Here is a 27513-nt window from a genome sequence, read left to right as displayed (position 1 = left end):
AAAAATAGCCTCAGAATACACTAAAAATACCCTACTTTTAAAATGCCCCTAAAACACCTCTAAAAATCCCAAAGAACTTTTAAAAAATCCTTAAAGAATCCTAAAAGAGCTCTAAGAATACCCCTTAAATCTTTAAAATGCCCTGATAAGACTCTAAAAAAAACCCTAAAAATTCCCCCAAAAACCTTAGAAATACCCTAGTCCTAAAAAAAGTCCTCCATATACCCTCAATACTCCTCAAAAAGCCCTAAAAGCTTTTAAGCAGTCCTAAAAAAGCCCCAAGGATACCCAAAAACACCCCTAACACTTCCAATTACTACTAAGACAGCCCTTAAAACACCCTAAAAAGTTCTTTTAAAAGCCCTGAAAAAGCCCTAAATTTATCCTAAACATTCCCAGAGAATTCCTAAAAAACTCCTGCAAAAAATCCTCTAAAATAACCTTTAAAATCCCTGAAAAAAAACAAAAAAAACCCCTAAAAAACTGTTCAACTCCTACCTGTAACTCTGTGGCCTCCAAACATCATTTCTAATTGGGGTAACTGCCTGCACCTGCTGAGAGGGTTCTGGGGCTGTCCCACCATTAGGGTAATTGCCTGCACCTGCTGGGAGTCCTGGGGCTGTCCCACCATTACAGTTGCACCTGTACCCCAACCCTACCTGGTACCCTGTGTCCTTTGCACCCCTAACCCTCAGTGTCAGCTCTCGACCTGTCAACCCCCCCCGCCCCATATTTGCCCCTCAGCCCGCAATGTCTGCGTGTCATCCCAAAGACTGTGTTACGCCTCCCACATGCTGCTGTAGGGAATGACCGGTGGGCAGTGGAGGAAGTGAGGGATGAAATCCAGGGGCGACCTGGATTTCAGAACCCCAGCAGACGGCCACCCACTTAGTACCACAGGTACCTGAACGCCAACTCCAGCTTTTTTCCCTGGCAAACAAAACTCACCAGCTCAGGTTCCTGATGGCAGATTGCAGAAGCCACTTGGCACTGTCAAACTAGCCCGAGTTGCCACTGGTGCCAGCTTGGGTCTGGGAGGCATCCTGCACAATGCAGAATTTCAGGAGCCAGCCGGCCACTCAGGGACAGGTTGGAGGGAAATACACAGCACTACACCAAGTATGACATCAGACTCAGGTTTTGATTTTCATGTGGTTTAATAAGTTAACAGATTCAGCCATTACACAGCAATAGAATTCTTCTTTGAGATTTACAAAGGTGCAAGAACTTCATTTAGTCATATGTAGTTTTATTTTCATTATTAGCTACACAGTTCCAATTCTTTCCCACCTGAACAATGTGGGGTCAAAATAATCCACCCAGACAGAACGCATCAAAGTACAAGAGAGCACACACAAGGAAGGGTGTTAATTCAAATTCCGTGTGGGTATTTGGTCCAGTACCTTACAAAGCAAGGAAAGGTGATGTGAAGCAGTCATGCCTGTAGAAGGAGCTGTGAGATCACAAGCACACCTTTGCCAGAAGTTTGACCAATGCTGGGACTGTTACTCTACCCTGAGACTCACCGTGACCTTGCACTAGGGGAGTTGGGATGGAGAGAACAACGCCAAAAGACCACAAACTACAACGCTCCAAACACTCAAGCATCTCCACGGCTACTCAGAAATTACTTCTCTGTAGGTTTAGCAAACAATGTCCCAAGAGAAACTACATCATTGCTTTAACAAGAACATTTGCCAGACGCCCAGTTCTAATCTAAATATAGCACTTGCCTGTGGTTGGAAGAAGCTTTCATTACATTCCCCTTCACTGAACTTGCTCTCCAGGTAAGTAGTCTCCCCTTGCTCTTCCCCATTTCAGTCAAGCTGCCTAAAACCCCACCCTCAACTGCATAAGCTGCATGAGGGTGCTTGCAGGGGCAGGAATTGGACTTGCTTGCTCAGGTCTGCTCCTGCATAAGTCTGTGCAATAAATGGGTATGAATGCCACAGAAGCTGGTAAGGCCACTCTCCTGTCCCATCTATCGGCATTGTCGTCCTCAGTCACTTTGCACCACATACTCTATAATTAGAGTATGCTCTAATTATAAGCACGTGCAAATACACATCCATGCACCCAATTCCTCTGGCCTCAGACATCCATCATGTTAAATCCTATGGCACCCTCAGAACACTGAGGTTTTGAGGTTCCCTTCATTTTTTCCTGTGTCTGCTTTCCACTGACTCAAGAGGATATCTCTCGTGGGCCAACACCGAGGGCTTTGTGGATGATGACACTCCTAAACAGCCTTGCCCCTAAGCATAGGGAGAAGATTTATCTAGACTGAAATATACTTACAAGCATAGTTACAGCTTTCAGCTAACGTAAATCTATTTTCTTCAGAGAAGTGAAAATACACAGGTAAATTCTAGTAAATCTGTTCAGCCAAAATAGGAAACTAACAAACAAAACCCACAAACAAACAAGAAACCCCTTATAAACCAAAAAACCCTCCAAGCAAACCAAAACAAACAAAAACCCAAAATAATCTCAACAAAATGCCTGCTTTGGCTTCATGTACAAGTCAAGTGTTCTGCTTGTGCAGCCAGTAGGAAAACACAGCATCTGGAAAGCAGGCCCTCATATGCAGGTTGAAGCCTCCACGCATTCAAGCCCACTGCTCTGCTGTTCCTTTTCCACCATATATTTGGTCAAGGACCAATTTCACAAGGTGCAAAAAGCGAGCCTACCCTGAGACAACAATCTGCCAACTGCAGATCATTCGAGCTTAAAAATTTTGATGGTGGCCTGTGCCATTCATGGGGTTACTCTGTGGTCTCAAGCATTATGAAATGCCACAGAGCCCACAGCAGCACCAAGGCAAGGGCACAGGTATCTGGAAGAAGTTTAACAGGGAAAGTAGATTTCAAATAGCATTTCTTCTGTCCTAAAGCCAGAAACACAGAATACATTAAATACAAAAGAGGTTTCTTAAAGCAGCCATTCTGTGGGGGGAGATTCCTGGGGACTTCATCTTTGCAGCTTCTGGAGAACCCTGTGTGACCTTCTCTTTCCATCTGAGAAAATCAGAATAGACAAATTGTTTCTCACACCAATAACCACACCTCCACCACGAGGTGAATTCATTACCATTCAAGCCTTTGAGGAACCAGGAACCCGTGCTCTTAAAGTCAGGATTAAAAAAAAACGGCACCTACTCTCCGGGGGATGAAAACATCTTTGTGGGCCAGAAAGAAAGCCTTGCTCAGATAAGAAGAGGAAAGATCAACACGTTTAATGAGGAGAGTATCAGAACCAAAAAATTTCCATTGGACACAGCAGACCCATACCCTGCTATCCCCTCTGTTCCTCAAACAGTACTTTTGACAAACACCATGAAAACCAGTCTGGACTTACAGAGAACATTCAAAAGAAGACAAAAGGTTACAATAGCATTCCTATGCTGTACAACTTTGAGAAGCAACAAAATGTCAGAAAATACATCTCTTCTAGGAAACACAAGCAGATGTAGGTCCTAATATTTGAAGATGTGCTCTGCCAGCACTTGACAACATCCCTTTCCTTTGCAAGCCGTTTAACCAGATACTGATTTGCAGCACAATTTACTGCCAATGGTAAAAAAACACTGCTAAAAATTCAAGGGAAGATATGCCCCTACCGGCATGCTTCCCATGTACCATTCGCTTGGCCAAACACAGTCCAGATGTCTTCCGCCACATCAAGTTCAAAATCAAAAACTGTATCTCTGCAAGTCACTGGCAGGCATAGCCTGGAGCCAACAAACCAGGAACAAAACAGGAAAGCCACAGATGTATGACAGGAACTGCCCATTTAACATAGCTAGAAAGGGTCCCCAAGGCCAGTGAGTAGCTTGAGCTTCTGTTTAACTCCCTTTCCTATCACCTCCTCCTACAAGCCGGACCAAAATATGCTGGTCAAGAATCTAGGTATGTGTTTGTCAGACAGAAACCTTGCCTTTTCTGCCTCCAGTCTACAGTGACAAGGACAACGTTGGCAAGCCCTCACAGTCCTCCTTTGTGTACATGAGCCTCAGATCCCCGATTCCGAAGAACGGTGAACGGTGTTCACCTCCAGCCGCTCCACACCAAGACAGCTCAAGCTCTTACAGTTTAAAGAAAAGAACACAGGACTAGCAAATGAGACTCATGGTAGGTCCTTGACTAACCTACAACTGAAATGCCATAGGATCTTCTGCTCAAACCAGCATTTCTAGTGCAAGGCTTCACAGTCTCCTGCCAGAGAAGTGGTGCTGTCTGGATTCAAATCTTCATGGTTTAGTACCTTGAGATGGTGTCCTAATGAATAAATAAAATCCAAAAACCAAACTCCGAGACTTTGAGAACAAGGGTGCGTCAGACCGCATGTGACAGCACCACACGGCACCAACCCAGCAAAAGAAGATGATGTGAAATCGGTGGCTGGATTGCTATAGGCAAGCTACAGATGACCAAGTTCTAATGGCACTGGAGTGCAAACCAGTCACTGACATCAAGGAAAATCATTCTCAGTGAGAAACAGCGAGTTCTCTGGCATCCATAGTGCATGGAAGTGCAAACAAAGCCACAGTGCTATGCGGACAAGGAACAAAGAAACAAAGGATAAAAGATATGACAGAGTTTGAGAACAACAAAGACTCACAGACCAAAACAGATGTAGAGATTCCTGGTCAGCCAGCTGAACCAATACGATTTTTCAGATTCATACATGCCCAATCATGTGAGGAATCAGCAGGAAAAACAGCCAGGAGTCCCTCCTGCTAGCACACACAGGCACTTTCAGTTACAACCCTTGGAAACTCTGGCCTTCCCCACCTGTACAAATTCGCAAGAAACAGCCACCCGTAAATCCTTTTGCTGCAGCACACCAAACACGTTCTGGTCCTTGGAAATGGCACACGGCAGCAGTATCAGCAAGTCAGGGTTTGTCCTTTCAAGAAACACATTTAACCTGCGCCATCAAGAGAACTGCTTTTTCAGTTGGCAGCATCCTGTACAAGGAAGGGCAGCAGACACTACCACAGGAGATACTCTGATGGAAGAGCAGAACTAGAGAATCCAGTCAGGCCTGGGAAATAGCTCTTCCATGAGGTTTTTCCTCCCCTCTGTCCTACCTCCTTAGCTCAACAACCCACAGGATAGCAGGAGGTGTCTCTCAAACCAGGCATGTTGACAGGACATGAGTGTATCTCCAAAGAGCATTGTTATGTGCTATCTGAAGGAAACTTCTGGGAATATTATAGATAAAATGTGTATGGGCCAGGAGACCGGACAACTGTTTCTCTAGAAGGACAGTCTCCTCCTGCACAGGGATTTTATTTTCCCCTGCACACTTCTCCATCTCTGCAAGTACCTGCTGCAGAAATGTCCTCTGTTTGAACAGAGGGGACCGTGTTTGCGAGAAGAAAGGAAATACCAAATACAATCCAGAAAGATTCCCTCTACTAAAGGAAACCCATCAGTGACAATATGTAAACTCTTGCCTCTTTCTGCCATGTGCAAGCCCCTTCAGGCTCCCCATTAGACTGCCCTTCACTACATTCCTTGCCATCCATCCCCAGCATGGTGCCAGTCCTTGGCATGAGAGCCATGACAGCACGAGACTGGACACTCGGCAGGTCTGGAAGACAGCCTGGCAGCCCTTTGGCAACATCCCCAATAACCCCCAAGACTAAGGGATCTGCTCATACAATAGCTGGTGTGTGCATTCAGTACATGCCCTTCCCTGTTCAAGAACACAGATGTGGAAGGAGCGTTGTGTCACGGGGTGGCTGCACAGGGTGGCAGAACCAACAGCACTGACCAGGCATTCTTGCGAAGGCTCAGGCTTCTATGAAAACTTATACAGTAGTTAAAACTTCCTTCTTCTTAGAGACTTCTTCCTTCACCAACAGAGCACAGAAAACAGGGGTTCCTCAGAGCTGTCTGAACCAGACACTGTTCCAATGGCAGAGCCAGATGGAGGACCACAACTCTGACAGCTGACAGCTGTCTTCTGAGAGCTCACAGCTCAGGAACACATCACCCCGCAGCACACCTCAAGTTACAGCCTCTGCACCGAGCACAAGCAATAGCAGTGTTTAGATCATCAGTGACTGCATCATTCTCTGTCACTAGAAGACCTGAATGAGGCTACATCTCACACTTCTTGGCCCTGTAGCTAACCCAGTAGTTTCTTGATTTTAACTCTGAAGGTTGCCACTTGAGAGACCTGCCCCCCGTTTCCATGAGGCACCTGATGACACACACGGAGTCATTTCTACAGTTCCTGGAACCCCCAGGGGGATTAGCATGCCACCTGGATTTTCTGGGAGAGCACAGTAGGGTGCAACAAGCAGAGAAGGCTAAGCCAAGGCAGCCAAACAACCTAAGTCCCGGGTTTGCCACCTCCGCTCCCCAAACGGCATAAAGCACTGGGGTGTCTTCCCTCAGCCAAGGTTGGAAAGAACTGGACTGCAAGTCACAGATACCATGGAGTGGGAAGACAAGAGACTAGAAAACAATCTCTGAGAAATCTTTCCAATGGGCTTCTCCCTCCTTCAGTTTTCACCAGCTGATGTGTTGTCACCACCTTTGGGTTTGGATTTAGACTTGAAGGAGAAGCGTTTGATGAGGCGGTGAGAGAAGCTACCAGTTTTCTTTCTGGTGGTGGAGTTGGCAGTGACATTGGACAAGTCATCGTGTGACTGGCTCAGGCCTGCTTCCTTCTGCTTGCTCCTTCTCCGGAAGATGAGCTTGGTACCGCTCCGAAGAAAGCTAACTGCAGAGACAAGAAGGAGACAGAAACCGTGGTAGTGTCTTGCACTGGCAAGTTTCAGGGACAGTAACACACCCAGCCATTCTCAGATATACAGCAGTTCTCTTCCACACTGAGAGGCAGAAGTACACAGGTTGGCTAATCCCAGCTTCCCAAGGCAAAGTCTCAGTTCACGATAGACTGCAACACCAACAAGCTGCCTCACTAAACATTCCGTCCCATCTCCCCTCTGCAGAAAATTCCTTTTACACAACATCCTCCTCTCAGTGGAAGCGTGCAGCATTTCAAATGACAACCAAGACTCACATGAATGGAAAACAAGTGAGATCATCTGAACCTGAAGACCCTGAGAGGAACATACAAGACGGAAAAGGCCTCTCAGATCAGCCTGTCTCAAGGGCACAGGGGTTAACTTTGTCACCTAGCGCCTGGAACAACTGCCTACATTTTCATGACGTGCCCAGTCTAGAGGCAAATAATGCCAATGGCTCCTTATGACTCCCACAAGCAGGAGAAGGTGGAGATGCCAATTGCTTTCAACCTCAAATGGATCAGAAAGACAAGATACAAAACCTGCAGGCCATATAACACTACAATGGTATTTCCTACAGAGGGGGTTTGCTTTCCATTTTCCCTCTGTTCCCCACCCACCAGCTCTCTTGGGAATCTGGGTCACACATCCTTCTACCCACTGACATTCAAAAAAGGGGCCTCTGCAGCCCAAATCATACCTAGCTGTAACAGGGTACAACTCCCGAAAATTTGTTCCACTCTAATAGTCTGAGTAATCAAGATTTTGATTTGCATTTCTTTACATAAGTCGGTAGCAGAAAAATCCAAGGTGCACTATCCACCTGACAAATGTGTGGAAAGGCCAGGACAGCAGCTAGGTCGGGGCAGCCCACTCCATCATTTAAAATAAGTGAGTTTGTGTGAGCATCTTACATTACGACGGGTCAGAGGCACTAGCTGCTTCGACAGTAACAGAGAAAGAAGGAGGGCAATCAAGGCCAATACAATCTACATTGCTGGGTGGCCTCCATGTCCACACCACAGGTGGCCAAATTCAGAGGATGAATCATTATTTATGGGCATGTGCCCAATTTGTGGACCTGGAGACCAGGGAGAGAAAAGGGGTTTTCTATAATACACAGGCTGTACAGGGTTCCCATCTAAGAGAGCACAGAAACTTGAAAGGCTACAGGAATCAGACACCTACAAATGAAGGCCTTTCAAGTCACTTCAGTGGAAAAACCACAAGACAAAAGCAGGCTCTTCCCAGCTCCATCAGATGCTGCTCTTTGCTATGCTAAAAGGTGGCTGCAGACCCCATGCTTGGGTGGGGAATCTGGATGTCACTCTGTCCTCACGTACAGCTAATGTTATGGGCTCATGTTAGCTACCCTACCTAACAGTTCATGCTTACCTTTGTGATCTTTCAAGCTCCTTGTCTCAAGGGCTCCTGTGGAGCCAGTTTCAGACTCAACATCTTCCACAGATGGTCTTTCAGAGACATCTGATCGCGTTGTCTCATCCAGCTCCTGACTGTCCCTTTGACCCGATGGCAATGCTTCCAGTGGCTGTGACAATTCAGTAAAATCATGCATCTGGTCAGCTGTGCTGTCTGCCTCAGAGTCCCCATACGCTGTGGCCTCCAGGGATGCAGCATAACCCAGAGAAAGTGCCATTTCGTCTTGAGCAATAGGTACCTGAAGGGGGGTTAGAGGGGCAGACAGACATGAACACAGGATCAAAAGAATTCCATTCATCTGCCTACTTCCATCTATACCTACATATGGGTGGCCCAGTTCAGATCATCAGTGCTAGATGGCACCAATGGACAATTGTCACTCTTTGGCTGAAAGGTACTGGAATGTGGCCGATTACAAGGCATTCTGCTGCACATCCCTTACTCCCGCAGCAAAGTTCAGGGAGAACTTATATTCTCCACAAGGTTCAAAACCAGTTATGGCAACCACATCCCTTTCTGCAGCTGCCCGCTGTGAACTCCCACTGGCAGCTGCCCTGCAGACTGGCAAGGAATCTTTTAATGCTCACTGGGAAGCAGCTAAAGGTTTCTGATGAGCCAGTCATCCATGCTGGAGCCTTCCCACACCGGTCCCTACAGGACAGGTTAGTTTCACACACGCATCCCTAGAAGCAACCTCCCAGACTGGAAATGCAGCTCCTAACTACCAGAGACCTTGGACACTCCTGAGATGATCAGTGTACTACGTTTCGTTGGTGTCTTCTTGGTGGTCTTGTTATTCGTCTCAGTTAGCTGCCTGATTGCCGTCTCAGCCACCGGATCCAAGCCATTGGGCAAACGGCTATCCCCTGAGCACAAGAAAAATACCAATGCTTGGAGAAGCAACCTTCAGCAGAGGCAAAAGGTCGCTTTCTGACTGCAATGCTTGCGATAGGCAACTTACATGCACACGAATGCAGTTTCCCCACCCAAGGTCTATGGGAGACTTGTCCAAATAAACAAAATGAAGGAAGCTCTGCATAGGTAGCTCTTGGCTTTTTCAGGTACCTGAAAAGTTTCATTTCCCACCAGGCATATCATTAAAATACACCTCCCCTTCCCCCCGCCACTCAACAAAGACTTCCAAAGACTCCCAATAGTTTGCTTTGGCAGCAAACTGTCAAAAGAGGTGCAGTGCTCTGTTCTAGACACAATCAGAGCCCCAAGTGCAGGGTGACCAAAGTTGTTTGGGTCCGGATAGCCTGGAAAGTACTCGTCAAGCAAGGAAACACAAGAAAACTCATAGTCCCTGACTGGAGAGTCAAAGGGGAATGTCTTTTACCTGCCCACACACCACCACCACCAGCCTTCTGCCCCCACCTTCACTCAGGCACTTGGACATTCTCTGAAGCAGAAAATGCAAGCAAGTTCAGAGAACTGCACTCAGATTGCCACTTCTAAAACAGGCTAAGGAACACAGTTATTTCAGTAAGAGCCTCAAATTTCCAAGCACTTACGGCTACTGCTGGGCAAGTGGCCGTGAGGGCGGCCAGTCTCCAAAAGCACTGTTGTCTTTTCAGTCACTTCCACTTTGGAAGGCGACCTCGATGGTGAATCTTCACAGCAAAAGAGATACCGAGATACCAGTAAATGGAGATGAAGCTTACACTACTACATTATCATATTGTGCCCCCTACACAACCCCCAAAAGCCTCAAGCGAGTATTTGGAGAGTCTGCAAGGCAGCTCTGTAAGGCTTTGTGGCAGTAAGAAGCCCACTGGGAAAAAAAATCAGAATCACTGAATGGTTTGGGTTGGAAGGGACCTTAAAACCACTTAGTTCCAACCAGACTGCCATTAGACGAGGTTGCTCCAAGCCCCATTCAGCCTGCTCTTGAACACTTCCAGAGACAGGGCATCTACAGCTTTCCTGGGCAACCTGTGCCAGTTGGGCAACTCAGCACCCTCAGAGGGATAAATTTCTTCCAAATGGCTAATATAAATCTACCCTCGTTCAGCTTAAAGCCATTCCCCTTGCCTTACCACTGCATGCCCTTGTAAAAAAATCACTCTTCAGCCTTCCTGCAAGCCCCCTTTTAGGTACTGGAAGGCTGCTTGCTGTAATGTCTCCCCAGAGCCTTCTCCACTCTGGCCTAAACAGCTTCAAACTCTCTCAGCCTTTCTTCACAGGGAGGTGTTCCAGGTACGTGACCAACTTAGAGGTCCTCCTCTGGACGCACTCCAACAGGTCCATGTCTTTCATGTGCTGGGGGGCTGCAAGGCTGGACACAGTACTCAAGGTGGAGTCTCACAAGAGCAGAGCAGAGGAATCACCTCTCTTGGCCTGCTGGCCACGCTTCCTTTGATGCAGCCCAGGATATGGTTGCCTTTCTGGGCTGCAAGTCCTGTGAAGCTGACGCACAGCAATACTTCATTCATGTAATTTCCTAGCCCCGCCTCTTGGAACATCCAGCACCACATTCACCAGGATGCCAGATCACAAGCAGCAACAACCCCTAGTAACATGCTTTTGGCTCCACAATCAGTATGTTCAGCCTAACTTTTAGCAGTGAAGAAACGAGAGAAAGCATGGCTAAACACTTAGCCTGACATCATGCACAGGTTATGTGGTGGCATATGCATTAGACCTCCCACCACCAAAAGGGTGTGTGAAAGGCTCATCCCTCCCTCACCTCCTCCAGACACAGAACTGCAATTCTATACCCTAGGGCTACACAAGAGTTTCCAACGAAGACGCTAGGGGAACAGCATGGATGCCCGTGTTCTGACCCACACACCAAAAGCAATACGTAAAGCGTGAGCCTGCCATATCCAGGTGTGATGGCTAAACAGTTTTGCTACTGCCTTCATGAGCAGCCATGGGAATAATTGCAGCTAAATCTGTGCTGCCATAGGAGCCACCTGTACAATAAACCTGCTGCTGTACAGTCTCACCCAGTTTGCAGTCTGCCTTGGGCCGGGACTGAATTGTGGTGACAGTAGTCACAATGGTGCCGTCAGGCATGATGGTCCGGTCCATCTCCACCTTCTTAGTGGGGGTGATGCTGGTTCTCAGAGATGTAGCATGTGGAGCATTCAGAGATGCAGGAGACTCCTGGTACAGCAGCTATAAGCAGTAAAGCACTGATCAGAGAGGCACTCTTCTTCCCAGATGGAAAGGCAGGCATGTTTGGGCAACAAAAGTTGCGGCTCTGGGCACCAAGGAGTCATTCCCAGTACAGTATAAGTTCAACAGCGAGAGGCTCAGGGACCAAGGGTCAGGTGACATCCACCCCTCCATGGCACAAGGGTCTGCTAGCCGTCTGTGCCAAGCTCAGGCCCAAACATGCGTGTCTCCAGCTAGAGGCTCACATTATGAACTCTTCCAGAGCATGCATGTATGCACAGCTTGTGGGGTCATGAGCTCACCTCCAATGCAATGGTAGCTTCAGCTGTCAGTGACTGTCCAGCTCCCGGGGCCAGTGAGCAGACCTGTCTCCCAGATGGCTGCTTGTCCAAAGAATCTATCAAAAGTGTGGCATATGCCAGCAGCACATCTGCAAGAAGGAAGAGCAAAAATTAAACACTTCACATGACCTCAGCACCTCAGACATCTCCAAGGTAATCCCTGCTTTTGGGAAGCAGCACAATAGGCCAACACAGCACACTGCCACAACTCCACTAACTCCCAAGTTCAAGAGGGAGAAGGGGCAAGCAATGTTCCTCCGCTCCTCTTTAACAATTCAGGAATCAACTCCCTTAAAAAGATGACCACTGTGTGGCCTCAATCAAAAATAGATGCTGTACTAGGTCCCCGACTGAGTACAAAAGAACAGTTAAGAGCCTTATGCAAAGCTCTCCTAATACAGGAGGCAAAATCCTGCATGCTTCTGCCTGCTTCAGAATGCAGACAGGCAGGCCACAGGAACCTCCTGATTCAAGGTCAGACCCATACCATTTTGGCAAGAAGAACAAAATGAGTTACTTCACAGAGTCACAGAAGTTCACATAAAGCTAAATATGAAAAATCCTTTGCAGAACTCATCACACGTACCAACAGAGAACTACCATGAGCTAAAGCACAGGGAGTCCCTTAGGCATTTTTGCCTCCCAGTCTTAAAACCCATCTTAGGGTTGTTCGTACTCACTTCCCCCTCCATCGCTGCTCCTCAGCACCTGTAGTTTCAGTTCTTTGCTTCTAGGTCCCAACTCCCTGTTGAAACCAAAGAGGGGCTGGTGTTAGGCAATCTTTTCTAAAGTGGCCACGGAGCAAACAACCTCATTCTGCATCTTCCCTCCCTCAAATCTCACATGCCTCATCACCCTCTCTAAAGTTTCAGTAGCATGCACTACCATGGAGGACATGACTAGAGTACCAAATGACAAAAATGAGAATTCTGGTTTGCGTGCCCTGCAGAGCTGTGTAGGCTGACAGTGGAAGTTGAGAGGGCAATGCCTCTGAAAGGCTGTTTATGCCACAGCCCTATTGCACCTGCTGCGCCTACATGTAGCACTTCTGCCCACCCAGTTAAAACACAGAGTGTCCAGAGAAGCGAGAAATATGTATGCAAGCTGGGGCCAAATGCCCCAATCAGCAGTCCAGCACAGGGGCAGCATAAACAGATGTTGCCCTGTGGCACAGGCTTCATCTCTGCACCGTGCACATCACTTACTGCAGCATGGTAATGATACCAGACACCGTGCCGGTCCACCTACACTGCTCCAGCCAGAAAGAGAGCAAACACTTACAGAAAGAACTCATCATTCCACTCCATCTCTCCGGCAGCACCGACACTGCCACCTATCACTGGCCTCGTCCACTTCTGCTGCGGGGGGCTGTCTAGCTCTGCCACACAGCGTATCTCCCCAACTCCTGCAAGAGAGACAGAGGGCACATGTGCACTCGTCAACAAGAGGCATTGGTTCGTCACACACACACACCCCTCTTTTCCATTCAAACCCACCCAAAACATCCACTCGCTCCAATCTCGCCACCTGCACGCTTGCCCCTGTGGATCAGCAATGTTTTCACGCTTACCTCCCTTTCCCTGGCAGCCCAAGTTCAGCACTCGAAGATTCCGGAGCAACAGCTTAGAAACCAGAGGGGCTGCTGCTACTCTGGACGGGGACTCTCGAGTCAACTTATTGCTGGGTATCTGAGGAATGATGAGAGCAAGACCATTACCTTTATCATTCACTCACCAGCAGACACCAGCAAGAGGCATCGTCCTTGTATCTATTAAGTAGCTCCTCACACCAACACAGGGGAATACCCGCAAAGCCATCAAGAGATGCTGCAGGTTTCCCAGGCTATTGACGTCCAGTGGGCCCTAACGTTATTTCAGATGGGAAGTTTAGGGCAGACAGAGAAGGAGACAGGCAAGAACAAGCTTGCTGGCTACTGGACAGTCAACTGACGATGACAAACCATGGGCCATTCCATGTCTGCAAATGCTGGCTTGGAGAGAGCCCTCATGTTCAGAGCAAGAGCAAACGCCAAAAAGAGATGCACCTCAGGCAGTCCAGCTCCACAAGTACATGACCAACAATCAGCATTCAAGAAAAAAGGTAGAAGCCCTTGGGAGCAATTTCTAATTATCCCTAAGCACCACACTGCACTACCCAAACCCCTGTGATAGTGCAGGCCAGGATTCGGCTGTTGCCCAGAAGCAAAACTCAAGCCTTGGATTCCTGCCTGAGCCTCAGCCCTCAGAATTGTCTTGGGGCCTGTGTTTGGGGCACAAGAATGACACGAGAAGAGTGACTTACCGCACTGGCTACAGCGGTACAGGCCACCAAATTCACCATCATGGCTGGCTTCGTGCTGACAATGGTATCCTCGACCAGATCCTTTATAGTGGACAAATCTGCTCTCCCTTCATCCTTCTCTCCGTAAATCAAGGGGAAATGCAGGAATGTCATTAAAAAATGGACACATTTACAGCTTACAGCTCCACCTGCCTCTCAAGCCTCTAATATGCTACACAGTCATTCTCCCAGTAATAACCTCCCAAACACTCTTCCCATATTCCATCCTCGCTCTCCTCAAAGCTTAAAGCTTCTGCGTAGCAGCTGCAGGCAAATGCAAGCTTTCTAAATGAGACAAACTAAGCCTCTACTTCTGAAGTTTATCTGGTGTAAATTTTTACAATACAGATTTTATAGCTTGTCACATGCTCACCACCTCAGGAGATGGTGCCACCACACTTTTGGGAAAACAGCCGAATTCCTAGGACTTCTCAGTATAAAGTAACAAAAGTGTCAATAGAACAACTAATCAGCCAATCTATCTGGATCACAGAAGTGCAAGCACACCCACATTCTGCTCATTAAACCTCTAACCCAGGGATTCCCCACATTAATCTCTTAATTTTAATGAATCCCTTCAAAAAAACCTAATCAAACTTAACCAACACAACAACAACAAACACCACCTCACACAAAGAAAGAGCGGCAACCCAGCTCATTTTGCAGTTCTACATGTGACAACAGCAGGAGGAACCAACATAGACAGAAAGCCTTCAACAGATACTGGTGCCACTTCAGCCCTCTTGAGGATGCTGCTTTGACACAGTTGAGCTAGTACCGATTCCAGGATGAAAGAATCCTCTCCACTGCCCTAGAGGGACATGGCATTGAGCTGCCAACCCTTCTCCTCCACAGCAGCCCACCTTCTAAGCTGTTTCTGCTCCTTCCTCCCTTCCTCCACTCACAGTCAGCCTCCCATTGTTAGCCACTCACCTCAGGAAGCCCAAGTCGTGGAAGAACAAAAAGGTCCAAGTCTGGTCTGTCTTTGAATGTCCATGACACCAGGAGACCCTCATTCTGTATCTCCTCCAAGTGGATCTCCACCTGGCCCAGAACAAATATCCATAGTTGGAACTAGTTTCTGCTTACATTAGGTGATTTTTGCCCCATTCCAAATTTATCAATTGAAAGGGCCTCACACCAGTGCAACAGTAAAAAACAGAACATAGGAACGCAAGTGCTCCCAGGCCTACAGGATGAAGCAGCTGCAGAAGCTCCATGGCGAGATCTGGCTTCCACACTGCGACTGGATGCCCAGGCACCACCAGAGGGAAAAATTATCAATTTTTTCTTTTACTGAAGAAAAAGCCTGCAGAGTACTATCCAAAAGTGCCCACCTGGGCACCAACACATAGGATATTTACTGAGTTACATCACTTAGGCATTGCCAAATGTAAACGCAACCATTTATAAGTTAGCAATGCATCTCTACAAGATGATCCCCCGGTTGAAGACCCACCTGGGTCACCAAAAGTCTGTAACAACAAACTAGAATATAGACCATCCTGTAGTTTAGCTGAAGTTAAGAATTTGCACACCCATGTACCCATAAAAGCATCACTAATGTGACAGATAGAGGCAGAACCACACACGAACGGAACTGAACTGACCTGAGAGCCCTACTAAAAACTGGGTAATAGAATTCAGTACAGTTCTCAATTACGAGGTTGACATTTACTGACAACACAGAAGGTCATCGGACAAAAGCAACATATATGAGACACAGTGGCCACGTAAGTAACCTACAAGAGGTGTGCCAGAATAGACAGGGCACAGGGCACAATTGGGAACACACTACTTGAAGTATTCCAAAAAACAGGTAGGCATGTGGTAATCTAACCTGCATTTCATAAAACAGCAGCAGCAAGACCTCAATTAGAATACTATATGCAACTCCTTTACACGAACAATCAACCCAAAACTCTACCAGGTGCAGACAAGGAGACCTAGAAAATGCCAATGAGTAGGGGAGCAATTGGATGAGATGTGAAAAAGGGGACCTTTCAGAAATGAAAAGCAACTGCAGTTGCTGCCCACAACTAGACTGGCAGCAGGCACAGTACATGCTTAAGAGAGAGAGGAGCTCTCTGGAGCTCTGGATTTCTGGAGATGACCACAGAACAGAGGTACAAAATCAAACTGGAATAACCTGACGAAAATTGTAATGAAGCTTCTGAGAGCAAAAAGGTTCAAGAACAAGCTTCAAACTGTCTGCGACAGCATGGGATTAGCTTCTGCTACCACTGAGTTACTTCTAATTTTGCCATGTCTATTTTTTCTTTTTCTTTTTTTTTTTTTTTTGTGCACATATGAGCACACTACCTCCAAGCAAGACACCATCTCCAGCATCTTGTCCTTCATCATGATGGAAACAAAACCACATTCCAAAGAATCAAATCCAGCCAGAAAGTAACTATGGAGTTACCACCCATTGTGATTTCAGAGCTTCTTTGCTGGAATAAGCATCTCGCGATATCCAACACACAGAAAAAGCTGCACCGTGCTCTTGTGAACATAATGAGGGGAACTGACAAGCAAACTACTCCTCACCATAGATTTCTTTTTCTCACCCACTACCAGGACACCATACTTTTACATAGCCTTTCCCCTTCCACTATGCCACAAGGGGAATTGAATTCTCTGAACTTCTCACTTCTTAAATACCCACTTGAAAGCAGTATGTAGGATGCTGCCATGTCTCAAAACTCTCTGGAATTTCTTGCAGCTATGTTTCATAGCCAAAATCTGCATATGAAGACTCAGAAAACAAGACTCAGCATACAGATGGGGAATATTTGATACCTCACCAAATGTTAGTGACAACACACTGCTTCTCCCAGCCCAATGAGGCCTTTATTTGCACTTTGAATCAGGTCCTCCTTCCTCGATCAGCGTGGGACTAGATGGAGGAGGGAGGTCAATGTTTAACTTCTTGTAATCCTTACCTGAGCCTGCAGCACAGCCAAAGTGACATGATACGTGTCCACAGAAACAGCAACTGGGGACTGCTGAGTAACAGAGACAGGGAATTTCACAGCTTCAGCTGACAGATGGCACCACAGCACCTAAAAAGAAATGGAAAAGATGAGTTTATATCCCAGCAAGAGGCTGCTGTGTTATTCTCACCAAGTTCAAAGCTGCAAACCTGCAACTTCAGACCCTGTGCTGTGACAAGAGCACTCCTCTGCTCACCACAGTAGAACCCTGATGTTTGGGTTCAGCCTTCACACATCCCAGCTCCACCAACATATCTTCTCTCACAGAGCTCGCTCGTGCACAGCTCCAGAGCCTCCAAACAGGAGACAGGCCTCCAAATTCCTCCAAACAGACCTCACCCAAAACCTCCCTGGTTCCACCATCTCCATCAGAAAGGCCTCAGCAGTCTCTGCAGAACACACCATCACACCAAACTGCACAGTTTAGAACAGCAAAGCCTTACCATGCTGTGGTCTGACAGTCCCTTGCATGTCACACAACTTATATTGGCAGCTTGTGGTAACTGAGGACCCTCTTCAAATGTGATCTGCACTGAACTCTGCAAAGAGAAAACTATTAGTTGCCAGTAGTCAGAGCCACCCTGATAGTTCCAAAGAGGATGAATGATGTGGGGTCCCAGAGACACTCCAGCCAGCATCCAGAACTATCGCACACTGTAATTCTACCCGCCTCAACTTGTCTATACAGAGAAAGGAAACAAGGTGTCCAGTTGAAGCTTGAATTCACAGATATGAGCACCTCCAGGAAAGTCCAAATCTCATCCAGAATCTCACATATGCAAAGTCCTCCAGGATAACTCCCAGACCCCGCTTCAGAAAACAGCTTTTAGACCCAGCAACTCACTGAGGCAATGCTGCTCCAGACAAGGAGCAGCTGCAGCAGGAACTGAAGTGGGGCCTTCTGGGGCCTGCATGCCAATTCAGCCACTGGCTAATCTTCCCTTTACAGGAGTCCTGAATTCTAAAACTTATACATTCGGGTCATTTTGTGATAATCTGAGTAATTCAACACATGACAGAAAAGCACAGCATATCAGATATGGGCAACTGGCAACACTCTGACTATTGCATTGTGATAAGAGGGGCACGGAAGCAGAGGGTGAGTTTCTACAGGGGAAGCAGGGGAGCACTATACCTTAGTGGGGGAAGGCACTTCACATTGAATCCAGCCTAGAATTTGTCACTAATTCAAAAAGGGAGATAACCCTAACCCTAACCCTTTTTGCTGGAAAACTCAAACACAAGTTTGCATTATGTTCTTCAGGACTTTAACTGCTTTTTATTCAAGTATGTCAGCTTCCTGCTAATCTTTTTTAGCACCTGATTTTCCTACACAACTTAACAGAAAGGAAATCCTTTCCCACTTATACGATTAAAAAAAAAAAAAGGATATTGCAATAGACTTTGGACTGCTTTGGACCACAGTTTCTGTAGGCATTAAGTCCCTGCTTCCCTGCATTGTGCAGGCAACACAAGCTATAATGGAATTATTTCCATATAGAATCATCAAGGCATACTCTCCTTCATGAACTTCAAAACTGCAGATAATACAATGGCAATACCGGGAGATTAATGAAAATAAATACCAGAAAATTTCGAAGAGATTGCTGTGGAAAATCAGTGACTACAGTATTGCCTCAACCCGCGTTAAACGACGCGTGGTAACGCACTCCGCCCTTTCCGTGCTCGCACACCGCAGCGTGCTCCCACGCAGGCCGAACTGAGCCGTCCGCAAGGTGCCTAACGGCTCCTCCGGCCGGAGCGCCGTGAGGGGAACGGCTGTCCCGCCACCCGCGAACAAAGAGCAGGAGGGTCGGCCCGCCTCACCTCGCTGCGGCTGCCCGCGCTCCCCCGCTCGTGCCCTGCCGTACCCCGTGCCGGCGCGCCTGGCTGTTGAGAGCTCGCACCCAAGTTCGCTGCCACTGCTCCCGTAGGGACCTCAGGGCGAGAAGGGCCGCGAGCAGCGCCCGGGCCCCGGCCTCCTCCCCCGCCGCTCCGCGACGCCGTAGTGCTCGCAGGGCCGTGGACCGCCAGTACTGGAGCAGCCAGGCCGCCACGGTGAGCAGCGAGGCGGCGAAGAGCAGCACCAGCGCAGCCCAGCCCAGGTCGGGCCCCATGGCACAGAGCGCGGGGCTCACGGCAGCGCGGCGGGCATGGCGAGCGGGCCGCGGCGCTGCCCCGCTCGCGGCACCGGGTGCACGTGGCCCCGCCGCACCCCCGCGGCACCGCACGCGCACCCGCCGCCGCCTCTTTCCTTCCGGCGCGGCGGAGCGCGCGCGCCCCCCGCGGCCCGGCGGCGCCGCCCGAGCCGCGGCGCACACCCCGCCCGCTGCTCCGCCCCGGGCCTGCCGGGCCTGAACGGCCCGGAAAACTCACGGCTGCTGCCGCGAGTCTTCTCTCTGGGGGAATGAAATAGGAGCACAGCCGCAATCTGAAAGCTCAAGTCCCCACCGGCTTTCCGAGTTTCGATTAGCGACGCTTTTCTCCACGTCACGTTCTTTTCTGATGGGAGTCACTACACCGTTCCCACCAGGCACGCGGGACACAGCAGCACCGCAGAACCTTTCCGTTCGTCTGCTCGCGATTGTGCCACTCTCGCCGTAAAGGGCAAGTAACACGAGTTTTAATCACCTCCCGACAGTCCCAACCCAAAGTAGCAGCGGCCTCTGGCCAGACAGGCTCCCCTGCACCTCTGTGCTGTGCTTTCCTCCCCGGCAGTACCGTGTGCCCGCCTCAAAGTTGATTTAAAGTTTACAAAATCACTTTTGTATATGTGTAACAGACAGCAGAGCAGAGGTGGCCTCTCAACACAGCAGCAGCTCCTTAGGTAGCCATAAAGCCATCAGAAAAATCAGATAAAGCCATCAGAAACCATTTCAGGTTGCCATACAGCTGCAGGGTACGTAAAAGTTCTTCTTACTGCTGCCGGACTTTCTGCTGCGTCTCCCCCTCTGCTCATCGACTGACACCTGAACAAACAGAACAGTGAATGGACACTGAGCCTATCCTACCTTCCCCTCCCCAGCCCCGAGGGCCCATCAGCAGTTACAGATTTCCTGACAATCAAAAATCTCCAGTAAGGTATTTTACTGAATTTTCCCGACATCTGAGGAAACACGTGGGGAAACGAACCCAACGGCCGCTCACTTTTCCGATCTCGCGCATTCTGCACCCCGGTAACACGGCTCGCCACCCCGCCGGCCGGCGGTGACTGCGCTGGCCGGGGCTCGCCCGCAAGCGCGGCTTCCCAGACCTGGGCAAAAGGCGGTCCCGGCTGCCCGCCCTCCACTGGGGCTCACTCACATCCCGCATGGGAGGAAGTGACGTACCTATGAATCGGGGGCGGGGGGCAAGGTGGCCATGGCGGTTGTGGGCATTGCGGGGCGGAGTCCGTGACTGGGCCGTCCCCGGGCGAGTGCTGCTCCCGGCGCAGAGTTTCGGAGAAACCTCGCGGAGGAGGAGAAGCACCGCGAACCTTAGCACCGGGGACAGGCCCCTCCATACACCCTCAGCGCGGCGGTAAACCGCTACTGATCCCGGCCGTCGTGCAAGCAGAGCTCCGTGCCGGCAGGAGGCTCATGCCAGGGCCAAAGATGGCGCCCCCGCCCCCGATAGACCGCGAGGGCCCCGCGCATCCGGCGCCGCCCGCGTAACGCTCGGCCGGGAAGGCGGTGGGCAGCGCCCCCGCCCGGCCTCGCTCCGCGCCCTTGGCAGGGGCAGCGCCCGCCGCGGCCATGGCGGCCTGGCCCGCTGTGCCCCTCCTCATCAACCTCGGCGGGTCGCTGCTGGGCTTCGCGGCCACGCTCACGCTGATTCCGGCCTTCACGGACCACTTCCTCGCCGCGCGGCTCTTCGGGGAGGACCTCAACAAGACCTCAAGGCGGCCTGTGTGAGTAGCGCTGCCCCAGGGAGCTGCCCCGTGGGGCCGGCCCAGGCACGGCTGACTCCCCCCGCTCTACCTTCCAGCCCCGAAGCACAGGGCGTGATCAGCGGTGCCGTGTTCCTGATCATCCTCTTCTGCTTCATCCCCGTGCCCTTCCTGAGATGTTTTGTGGAGGAGCAGTGCGCGGCCTTTCCTCACGACGAGGTGAGGCTCGTCTAGTGCTGCAAGCGTGGCAGGCAGGGGCAGGGAGTGGCCACCGGTGACCGGGGTCCTGTTCTCTGTCCTGCAGTTCGTGGAGCTCATCGGTTCGCTCCTTGCCATCTGCTGCATGATTTTCCTGGGCTTTGCAGATGATGTTCTGAACCTGCGCTGGCGCCACAAGTTGCTTCTTCCTACCATGGCTTCCCTCCCACTGCTCATGGTTTACTTCACCAACTTTGGGAACACGACCATTGTGGTGCCTAAGCCCTTCCGGGTGCTGCTGGGCATGCACTTGGACCTGGGTAAGTTATGAATCACCAGAAGCTGTCATCCATGTGGCAAGGGATCACATGAAGCACTTCTTACTGCAGAGGGAGCAGAATAAGGATTTGCTTAAGTAACCAGTAAGAGAGTGGCAGTCCACCCACTAAACATTAGGCTGGAAAGAACATCCAGAAACCCAGCACACCTTCAGGTGTGCATAGACAGACACCAATCATTTTCCCATGATCCTGGTAATACAGCTGAGTAGTGGGGCACACAGCACATGGCTGATAACACCAGGATGTTAGAAAGACAGAAACAGCACCACAGCTGGCCGCCATGTCACAGCAGTTTGTCACAGTCACACTACATGAAGACATGACAGCCAGCTTGTAAGAGAGAAACAATCTTATTGGTAAGCTACCACTATCAAAACTCACTGAGATTGTTAGGTAATGGGTTGTTGTATAAAGCAAGAAGTGAGAGCTTCAGTGAATTGGTCTAGGGCCTGCTTTGCCTCCAAATACTGATGCATTTGGCTTGCTCTGCTCTGCAGGTATCCTCTACTACGTGTACATGGGTATGCTAGCAGTGTTCTGCACTAATGCCATCAACATTCTTGCTGGAATTAATGGAATTGAAGCAGGACAGTCGCTGGTGATAGCTGCTTCCATTATCATATTCAATATTGTAGAGCTAAACGGTAAGGAAAATAACAAACATTTGTGGGCACAAAAAGCAAAGGGAGATTGAATTCTAGATTTCAGTAGCTGGTATTACTAAAAATGAACCAGTCTTGTCTTATCACAAACACATGTTTTTCTTTTTTCTATAGGGGATTATCGAGATGATCACATTTTTTCTCTCTACTTCATGATTCCCTTTTTTTTTACCACACTGGGCCTATTTTACTACAACTGGTAAGAGGATAGACATTCAGAATTTGTTTGGAAGCATCCTTTCCCTCTACTTTCTCCCTTTTTGAACGAACAAAACCACTTAACCACCTCCAGGTGTGGAACGCTGGAGTGTAGAGAGGCTTCTTGCCAGAACCAAGAACACAAAGCATGGATTGTTTTGTATTAAAACAATTGTGGTCACACCAGCTCACTCAAACATGCAGAATACACTGTCTCCTGTGCCTCACTGGCTGGCTTTTCGTACAATATTCTCTGCAGTCAGGTGGTGGGTCCCAGTCCTGCAATTCTTAGAATAAATACCTACAATTCTTTTTAATGTGGAGATCTGCTGCAGATCTCCATTGGACCCTGACCCGCAATGTGGGTACACATTCAGTGGTTATAAAAAGTCACTTTTGAGGCAATAGCAGTCATGTCAGACCTTTCCTTTTCTGCTCCATGCATTGCAGGTACCCATCTCGAGTGTTCGTTGGGGATACCTTCTGCTACTTTGCTGGCATGACCTTTGCTGTGGTGGGGATCTTGGGACACTTCAGCAAAACAATGCTGCTTTTTTTTATCCCACAAGTACTCAACTTCCTCTATTCATTGCCTCAACTCTTCCACGTCATTCCTTGTCCCCGTCACCGGCTACCGAGGTAATGTACCAAGTGACCTATAGTGGCACTACGGGTTGTGTCTTTTACCCCCAACACCAGCTGAGAAAGGTGGTGGAAGGTGCTCTTTTTAAAAGCCGTCAAAGTATGCTTTCTCTTGAAAAGACAGAAGCTCACTCTGCCAGCTACAGTCAGATCATACAGTAGAGGTTTCTCAAAGAAGTGCACTTTTCTGACCAGCCCACCCCTCAGATACAGAATGATTTTTAACAAGGTTAGAACATGATGATTCCAACCTACAAGATCGAGAGAAATTGACACAGGCTCCTTTTAATACTGTGGCAGTGGGATCTGCTAAGATTTCATAGTAGCAAGCATTCTATAGAACTATGCCACATCAGCAGTTCTCTCTGCAGATGTTAGAGTCTTCCGTTTTATTCTTTAAACTACACAGCATATATTGGGGGTGCAATGGGAAGGAGTCTTCTCTGCCCCACTTGAGGGGCTAGATACCAGCAGCTGTTTTTAAGTGCATCAGGTTATTCCTGTTTCTTCCACCATTGGATTTCTTTCTCAGCTGTGGATTGAAGTCTGCTTACAAAGTGATCTATCTCCTTGTTGCATCTGGACTAAATTTTAAATGTTTCTTTTAGGCTTAATCCTAGTACAGGGAAGTTGGAGATGAGCTACTCCAAATTCAAAACTAAGAACCTCTCTGCCCTGGGAACAAGCATTCTGAAGGTAATTTGTGGAAAACATTCAAAATTCAGATGCATTTTGAGGCAGTCATCAAGGGAAAGAGAAACAGGGTGGGAGAAAATGTAGAACTTCAGGGTTCAGTAGTTACTGCCTGGCTCAAATCTGGAAGAAAGTCTGTTACCATCCCTCCCAGTCACTTGATTGTGTTAAAAATCAGTCTTTCAGAATAACTACACATAGAAGTACCCCAGGACCATCACGAGTCTGTCCTGTCTTTTCAGTAAGACCACAACCAGGATTTCAGGGCTGGTGCAGCAAAAGGGGTCTTGAGCAAGACTAGCCAGTGAACACCAAACATACCTGGTGAAATAGCGTCCAATATTTCTTTCCTCAGGTAGTCAAGATCTTGCACATAGTAGATGTGAGGAGTGGAACAGATGAAGATGGCGAATACACTGAATGCAATAATATGACACTTATTAATTTTGTCATAAAGCTGATCGGACCCACCCACGAGCGAAATCTCACTCTTCTGTTGCTACTCATTCAGGTCAGACAAAGGGTTCCTCCAGCTGAAAGATTTACTCTGCAATAGAAACAGATCCAAGTCAGTCTCAAGAGCTTTAAGGGGAAAGGGGAAAGTAAAATATTGTGCTCTTCACACAAAGTGCAGTTGAGCTGTGGAGCTTGAGGAGAATAAGAGGTTCACACACTTCAAGGGGGGAAGAAATCCACACACACCTCCCTGCTCAATTGAGAGCTTATAAAAAAAGTCAGAAGGTTAGCTTAAGAAGATTCCCAAGGCACGAGTCATTGGTTGCAAGAAAAACATGAGCGCAGCAGAGTGCCTTGCCTTATCACTCTGACTCAAGACAGCCTTTTGGTATGTTCCTGCTTTTCAGTAATACCAAATAACAGTCTCAGAGTTGTTGCCGGCAAGTGGACTTGCATAAGGATGGCATGTGGCTCAGCAGTCTCTCAGTCTGAGGGGCATGCAGGAGCATTTTGAAGCCACTTGGAGTATAAGGATATGCTTCACAGATCCTGCCACTACCTCTATTCAGCATCTGAATTCTCGAGCATAGTGTAGTAAAAACACCGCTTTTTGAAAGGCCAGCATTGGTTAACTGCCCACAATAAAATCCTTCTTTTCATCTTCAGATTTAAGATAAGGGATTCTTACCAGGAAAGAGACACCTAGCCAGAGTCTGATTTGAGAGGAAGAGCTTGCAAGGAAAGCCTGTTGAGGGCTTAGGCAGATGACATCAGGGATGGGAGAAGACAGGAAGTAGATAGCGCTTATCTTGATCCCAGTCACAGCAGAGAAGTCCTGACAGCACCTTATTGTAAGGATACTGAATTTCAGCTTTGACATAAGGTATTTTCCATTACAAACCATGGGGTTTATGTTAAAATAACATAAAATTTATGTTAAAATTCTTTAAGGGGGAAGGAGTTATTCCCAAACTCTTATCTCATGCACGTGTTCTTAAAATATTACTGTGTACAGGCACAATGAAAAATCTCCCACTGATACCTAAAATCATCAGAGAAAGAAACAATGTCTTTGGATAGACTTCTGCGACTTCCCGTACCTAAAAAAAGTAGCCTTTAGTTGCTGTTTTATGAAATGAGGCATGCTGGAAAGCTTAGCAAATCCATTTGGAAAGGAGGAATCTTACAGCCTGTAAACCATTTGACAGTATAATGTTTCTGTTATGTGTCTGATTTTTACCTAGGTCCTTGGCAGCACGATTGCATTTTCGATCCGGTACCAACTAGTGCGCTTGTTTTATGATGTCTGACTGGACTGTCAGGAGCGAGGGAAAGAGTTCTACCTGCCAGTCCATTTTATCCAGTTGCTTGACCAACTGATGATTCAACTGATGTTGCTCCCGCCCTCTGGGAACCTCAGAATACCTGTCAAAACACAAGCAACTGCTTTGCGTGGGCTAGTTTTGAACCAGGATGTTCTTTGTGCACCAAAGGCTTTTGTCCAATTCTGTGATAGATAAGATTCACTGCTACTTGGACATCATTGTTACTAGGAATACTTTTTAGAGGGGAAGCAAATGACAGCACTTAGGGAAAGTGGGAAAGGTGTAATCTCTATACATCTAACAAAGACATTACTGTTCACCAAGAGAGAAAACAGCAACTTTAATTTCTGTGAGCAGAATAAGTAAACCAGACTCCATTCCTGGCTTCTCCAATCCTGTTTTTGGTCCATGGACATAGAATGACATGTTATAACCCATACTCAAAACTCAGAGTGCTCCAAGAATAAAATAATTCATGGTACCCTTTCCCCTGCAGTGGTTTGCCTTGACAACATTGATATGCAGTGAAACTAGGTTGTATGATCCATCTCTAGCTTTCTACCCTGTTAGGCAGCTGATCATTTCTGCAGTGGACACTCCCTCTTTTTTTATGGCTACTGGGAATGTTCCTGCTGATGAGCTTTTAATTCTGAATACCTTTATCATCTGCCTTCCTCCCTGGAAGAGGACATGCCTGAAACAAACTAGCAGAAAAAGGATCACCATGTCCTTGTTTTAACAGGGCATCAATAAGATCCTTTTATTAATGCGGAACTAAAACTGCTGACTGCCAGTCCCTTTTCTTCAAATACATATAATTATTTATAGAGCAGTATGTAGCATCATAGTTCAACGCAGAATTGCTACCTACCTGACAGAAAAACATAGAACAGGCATTGGAGTACCAGGTTATAGTCTTTGCAAGTGCAGTGGTAGTGAAAGTAAAATAATGCAACAGCAGAAACCGGGATGCTGAGATGGCTAAGAGAAGAAATTGCCAGGTCCAGTACCCCAGTAGATGCAAGGGCACCGGACCTCCCCACACCCAAGTCCAGCTAGTAACATTGGAATGTATTACCAGAAGGCAAAAATGCCTGTGTCCAGCAGCACTGATCAACACAGAAAACACACAGCACTCAAGTACAAATGGTATGCGTGGCTGAATCCTCTTCCTCTTCTCCAGCCAATCAGTTTGTAAGTCTGCTAATACAGTATATTCATTAACACATACACACAAACATCATGAAATCATTCAGTACCTGGCCTTAAACAGTCTGTCCAGTAACCAGCTGCTGGATTTCCTGGCATCAGGGCGTATGAACAGAGAATCTCCCTGCTAGCTGATCTAGGTATGTGGCCTTCCAATAGGTATTTCTCAGGCAGCCACCCCATTTTCCCCAGTAGACTGGCTTAGCCCTACCTCCAGTAAGCATCCGTACCTGCAGACCTGTACCTGGTCCTGGGCTCCAAAGCCCATTCTCCTACTTGCTCTAGTCTGGCTCCTTTGCTAGGGATCGCACGCGCTTGCATTCCACCTAGCCCTGGCCCCTCCTTGCATGTGCTGAAGTCTTTCCATTTGCTGGAACCACAGGCTGCCCTGATCTGTGTCCTAACACCAGTTGCTGGCACTTAAGACCTCCAGAGACACACAGCATAGACAGTCTGCTCACTCTGGGGGAAAAAACCATACATAACATATGGGTTAAGTAAGACAGCACAGACTGCAGAGATAATTCTTACTGATCAGCAACATTTTAAAACATTACCACTTCCTTCACTTTTATTTTTCCTTCAATGTTCCCATGGGGTTTTTTTCTCCTCATCCACTTTGACTCCTCACTCTCCTTTGGTGCTTCTTTTAATATAGCCATATTAGAAACTCATATCTCACGCATTCCCAGAATTCCCTAAAAAGGATTTCATGGTAGGCTTTTTCACATCCCTAACTGCTCTTCCCCCCATGTGCCGCCCTAACGCAAATGGCTCTACAGACAGGGATACCTCTCAGTCTGTAGGCACCCCGGGAGCCCCTCTACCTCGCTCTGAGTGGAAGCCAGGCCCAGACAAGGAACCAGGCCCAGGGACTGACTCCAGCCCTCATAAAGCACCGTGCGCCTGACCGGG

General features: G+C 48.1%; 2 protein-coding genes across 8 annotated transcripts; one reads left to right on the top strand and one right to left on the bottom strand.

Moving 5' to 3' along the window:
• Positions 1-1138: 1138 nt before the first annotated feature.
• C2CD2L (C2CD2 like) lies at positions 1139-21103 on the bottom strand. 6 transcript variants are annotated; one of them, XM_077189981.1, is made up of 14 exons: positions 20966-21103; positions 17450-17545; positions 16956-17075; positions 14944-15054; positions 13972-14088; positions 13241-13358; positions 12952-13075; positions 12351-12415; positions 11632-11759; positions 11158-11329; positions 9721-9819; positions 8939-9072; positions 8162-8444; positions 1139-6738 (listed from the first exon to the last, which is right to left on the bottom strand). In XM_077189981.1, exons 2-14 carry the CDS (start codon positions 17450-17452, stop codon positions 6518-6520), a joined length of 1695 nt encoding a protein of 564 aa, XP_077046096.1. In that variant the 5' UTR covers positions 17453-17545; positions 20966-21103; the 3' UTR covers positions 1139-6517. The 6 variants fall into 6 exon arrangements, with proteins under 6 accessions (XP_077046096.1, XP_077046095.1, XP_077046093.1 ...); XM_077189980.1 differs by lacking the exon at positions 20966-21103 and adding an exon at positions 20336-20475; XM_077189978.1 differs by lacking the exon at positions 20966-21103 and adding an exon at positions 20139-20329.
• DPAGT1 (dolichyl-phosphate N-acetylglucosaminephosphotransferase 1) lies at positions 20741-25875 on the top strand. Of its 2 annotated transcripts, XM_054647604.2 has the most exons (9): positions 20741-20895; positions 20973-21093; positions 21179-21392; positions 21911-22057; positions 22190-22274; positions 22724-22912; positions 23524-23611; positions 23964-24119; positions 25309-25875. In XM_054647604.2, exons 1-9 carry the CDS (start codon positions 20741-20743, stop codon positions 25372-25374), a joined length of 1221 nt encoding a protein of 406 aa, XP_054503579.1. In that variant the 3' UTR covers positions 25375-25875. The 2 variants fall into 2 exon arrangements, with proteins under 2 accessions (XP_054503579.1, XP_054503580.1); XM_054647605.2 differs by lacking the exon at positions 23964-24119.
• Positions 25876-27513: the final 1638 nt, after the last annotated feature.

Source organism: Agelaius phoeniceus, chromosome 23 (assembly GCF_051311805.1).
Source record: "Agelaius phoeniceus isolate bAgePho1 chromosome 23, bAgePho1.hap1, whole genome shotgun sequence".
Taxonomy (NCBI): Eukaryota; Metazoa; Chordata; class Aves; order Passeriformes; family Icteridae; genus Agelaius; species Agelaius phoeniceus.
Note: the sequence above shows the minus strand (reverse complement) of the source record. Positions and strands in the feature narration are given on the sequence as shown.

Coding starts and splice junctions, on each gene's coding strand:
- C2CD2L (XM_054647601.2), bottom strand. CDS start 19,123: ATGGGGCCCGACCTGGGCTGGGCTGCGCTGGTGCTGCTCTTCGCCGCC. Junction 12,416..12,951: donor TGGAATGATGAGTTCTTTCT/GTAAGTGTTTGC, acceptor TGGTTTCAACAG/GGAGTTGGGACCTAGAAGCA. Junction 6,739..8,161: donor GAGCTTGAAAGATCACAAAG/GTAAGCATGAAC, acceptor TTGTCTCTGCAG/TTAGCTTTCTTCGGAGCGGT.
- DPAGT1 (XM_054647604.2), top strand. CDS start 20,741: ATGGCGGCCTGGCCCGCTGTGCCCCTCCTCATCAACCTCGGCGGGTCG. Junction 23,612..23,963: donor TGGGAACAAGCATTCTGAAG/GTAATTTGTGGA, acceptor TTCTTTCCTCAG/GTAGTCAAGATCTTGCACAT. Junction 24,120..25,308: donor TTCTGTTGCTACTCATTCAG/GTCAGACAAAGG, acceptor ATTTTTACCTAG/GTCCTTGGCAGCACGATTGC.